This window comes from Limulus polyphemus, unplaced genomic scaffold (genome assembly GCF_000517525.1).
Source record: "Limulus polyphemus unplaced genomic scaffold, Limulus_polyphemus-2.1.2 Scaffold7191, whole genome shotgun sequence".
NCBI lineage: Eukaryota > Metazoa > Arthropoda > Merostomata > Xiphosura > Limulidae > Limulus > Limulus polyphemus.
The window spans coordinates 28,281-31,247 of record NW_013672801.1 but is presented as its reverse complement, the minus strand read 5'-3'; the positions used below and the strand labels follow the sequence as shown (position 1 = coordinate 31,247).

Below are 2,967 nucleotides of genomic sequence, written 5' to 3'. Positions count from 1 at the left end.
GGGACAAAAGGTAAACTGCAGTGTAATGTTCTGTTGTTGGGTTTATTAGTATCAATTTTGTTTGTAAGTGGAGTTTTGTTGTGGTGAATGTTGGAGAGTTTTTGAAAAATAGCTGGTGGAAATTTGTTCGTGTGAATGAAGGAATGCTTTATGTAGTTTATTTCTTCCTCTATATAGTCCGTTGAACAGAGTCATGTGGCTGTGTTTATGAGGTTTTTCAGTGTATTGATTTTTTGTGTCATGAGCAGAATTCCAGGGGATGTAGAGGCCGGTGTGTGTGTTCTATGGTGGATTTTGGTTTTAAACTGTGTCCGATCCAATGTGTATTTGAATTTAAGGCATCTTTAAAAATTGAACCTGCAGATGTTACATATGGTGTGAGAGCCCAGGCTATGTATTTGCCAAGATTGTAGTTGAAGGAATCATATGTGGACAGTATAGGTCGTAGGGAGCAGTCCTGTTTGTGTGGTTTAGGAATGCCATAGAGTTGTGGTGTGCGTGAATCAGTTTTACGTAGATAAAAATAAAGATCGTCAGTAATTAAATTACCTTTCTTCATTTGTAATAAAGTTGTGTTTAGTTGTTGGGTTGTTTGGGATGGCTTTGAATTTCTTTTTATCGGAAAGGATGTCGTTCATTTTGTTGATGTATTCCGAGTTGTTCATGATTAGTGGTGTTGTCTTTATCAGCTTTTAGAATTTTAATGTTAAGTGTCTTTTTTCAGATTATAAATGGATTTGATCTTGTTATATGTGAGGTTACTTTTCAATTTATGGGATTGGTTGACTATATTAATAGTCTTGTTCGAGAATCCTTTAAAGTTTTTCTTCATTACTCATTCAAGCTGTCTCCAAGCATTATTAGTCTCAAAGTGGGTTCCTTGTTATCGAAAGTGAATGAAAGTGTTCATCATCAGAGAGAAAAAACAAAAGTAAACAAGCACAAGTAAATCCTTACACAACAGAAAAAAAAATGGATGCATTACTCTAGCCTGGATTTAACATCTCTGTGTGGTTAAGTTGTTACTTGCTACTATGAAACTGTATTCATTTCAGTATGTTTTATCACATTTCACTCTTAATTAGAATGTTTGCACTTTACATTAATACACATACCAATTCCTATTAACTTAAAGGAACTTACCTGCATTCATAATAAAAACCTTTAAACATTATAACAAGTATTATTTCTATAAAACATTGTTACATTCCTGTTTTTAATTCGTGTGTGTTTGTGTGTATATATATATATATATATATAGAGAAACATAACAGTTAAATATGTCATGTTAATTTTCTTCAAAGATATTAATTTATTTCAGAGAACATTGCATTTGAAAATGTATACTTAGAGGTACATTAGATGTATTAGTCAATACTGTTTAACATGTTAATGATGAGAGAAAATAAAAACAGGATTTCTACATCAAATGTAATAATGATATTCAATATGTGGGAGTTTATGGACTCCATCACTAATGAGATGATATTGAGTATATGCATTATATATAACACGTAAAGAAAATCCATACACAATATCTTCACCCAAACCTGATTAAACAATTTGTTCTGATGCTAACAAGTATATTCAAATAAAATCAATCGAGTGGATGAAGCCTAATGACTCCTTTCAAGATTAATAATTTCATTTTTATTGGCCAGCTTTATGATCATGTAGAGAGCATTGTGACAAGGTCACTTTTGTGTAAAGTCCCTGTCAACCTTTGTGTCTATGATGACATTTTCAGAGGAAATATACATGGTCAATGTTATACATTTTTAAAAATATCCTTTATAAATAACCAAACAAACTATTTTTCATTAGCTGCTTTTCATGTCATACAAAATATTAACTAAATCTGTACTAACCTCCACTTTCTGATGCTGAAACAGTAGTACTTGTATTGGAAGATGTGTTAGTAACTGGAGCTGTAGGTTCTTCTTCGCTTGGAGGCTGTGAAGATTCAGGATGAGAGGGAATACCCTTTAGGAATTAAACAAAACAAGATATTTCAGTTCTACTAATTACTGTTTGCTTGATCAGATGGATATTTTTGAATCTCTTCTTATCAGTCGTTTCTTAATGTTCACTGCATATGATTAAGAAAAATAGATACAACTTGCAACCATAGTGAGTATTTCACAACTTACAGCATAGCTGCAAAATTATGGAATATAGTATTCATTTTTTGAAACCTAGAAATGAAACTTGACCAGTATTCAGTATTGTAAGACAAAGCAATGCTACACTGATAAGCCAGTTCAATTATTGTTAGATAAAGTACAAGATAAAATTATGTTTGTTATAAAAAGAACCAAGAGGAGAGAATACCTAATGATATTCAGTGGATTTAGTTAATTCATTAAAGTTATTATTTAACACAAAATGATTGAGGAGAGATAATTTGTTCTACAAAATACTGTTAGTGCTAAATTACAGCTTATATAACTGGATGTAGATTGAAATCTTAATTTTTAAGTTATTCTATTCTTTTTATTAGAAAATATGAAATTTAAAGCTAACTTATGCTTAGCAGTGAAAAAGGTTAAAAAATACAGTCATTTAAGTCTCCATTGGATGACAATATCTATCATCAACCTCTGAAATTTCTTCAAGAATTTTTTTAAAGTAAAAACACGCTGTCTTTCAGGTGCTTATATATTCATTATGTTACTTACTTAAAAAAAACAACTAACAACAACCTATGATATGGGTTTTGTTATCTGATGTAAGAAAATACAACTCAAATGCTAAGTTTAGCTCAAGTTTCAGCTTCTTTTAGAATTATAGAATAATGGTATTAATGTCCTATGTTAGTGTGTGTGTGTGTGTGTGTGTGTGTGTGTGTGTGTGTGTGTGTGTGTGTAGTAACGAACTGACTAACTAAACTAAACCGTCCGACTACGTTACTTACTTACTTAACTTTAACTAAAACCAACTAACTTAACGTAAAGTAAAGTTTAAGTT

The 2,967-nt window shown here is 31.1% G+C and overlaps 1 protein-coding gene across 2 annotated transcripts in view; it reads right to left on the bottom strand.

Moving 5' to 3' along the window:
- The window catches only part of LOC106474413 (UV excision repair protein RAD23 homolog B-like), a 21,329-nt gene that overhangs the window by 2,961 nt on the left and 15,401 nt on the right, over positions 1–2,967 (bottom strand). For both annotated transcript variants that reach the window (XM_013935104.2, XM_013935105.2), the window contains exon 6: positions 1,869–1,983. In XM_013935104.2, coding sequence (XP_013790558.1) covers positions 1,869–1,983 — 115 coding nt within the window. The remainder of the gene's footprint in view (positions 1–1,868; positions 1,984–2,967) is intronic.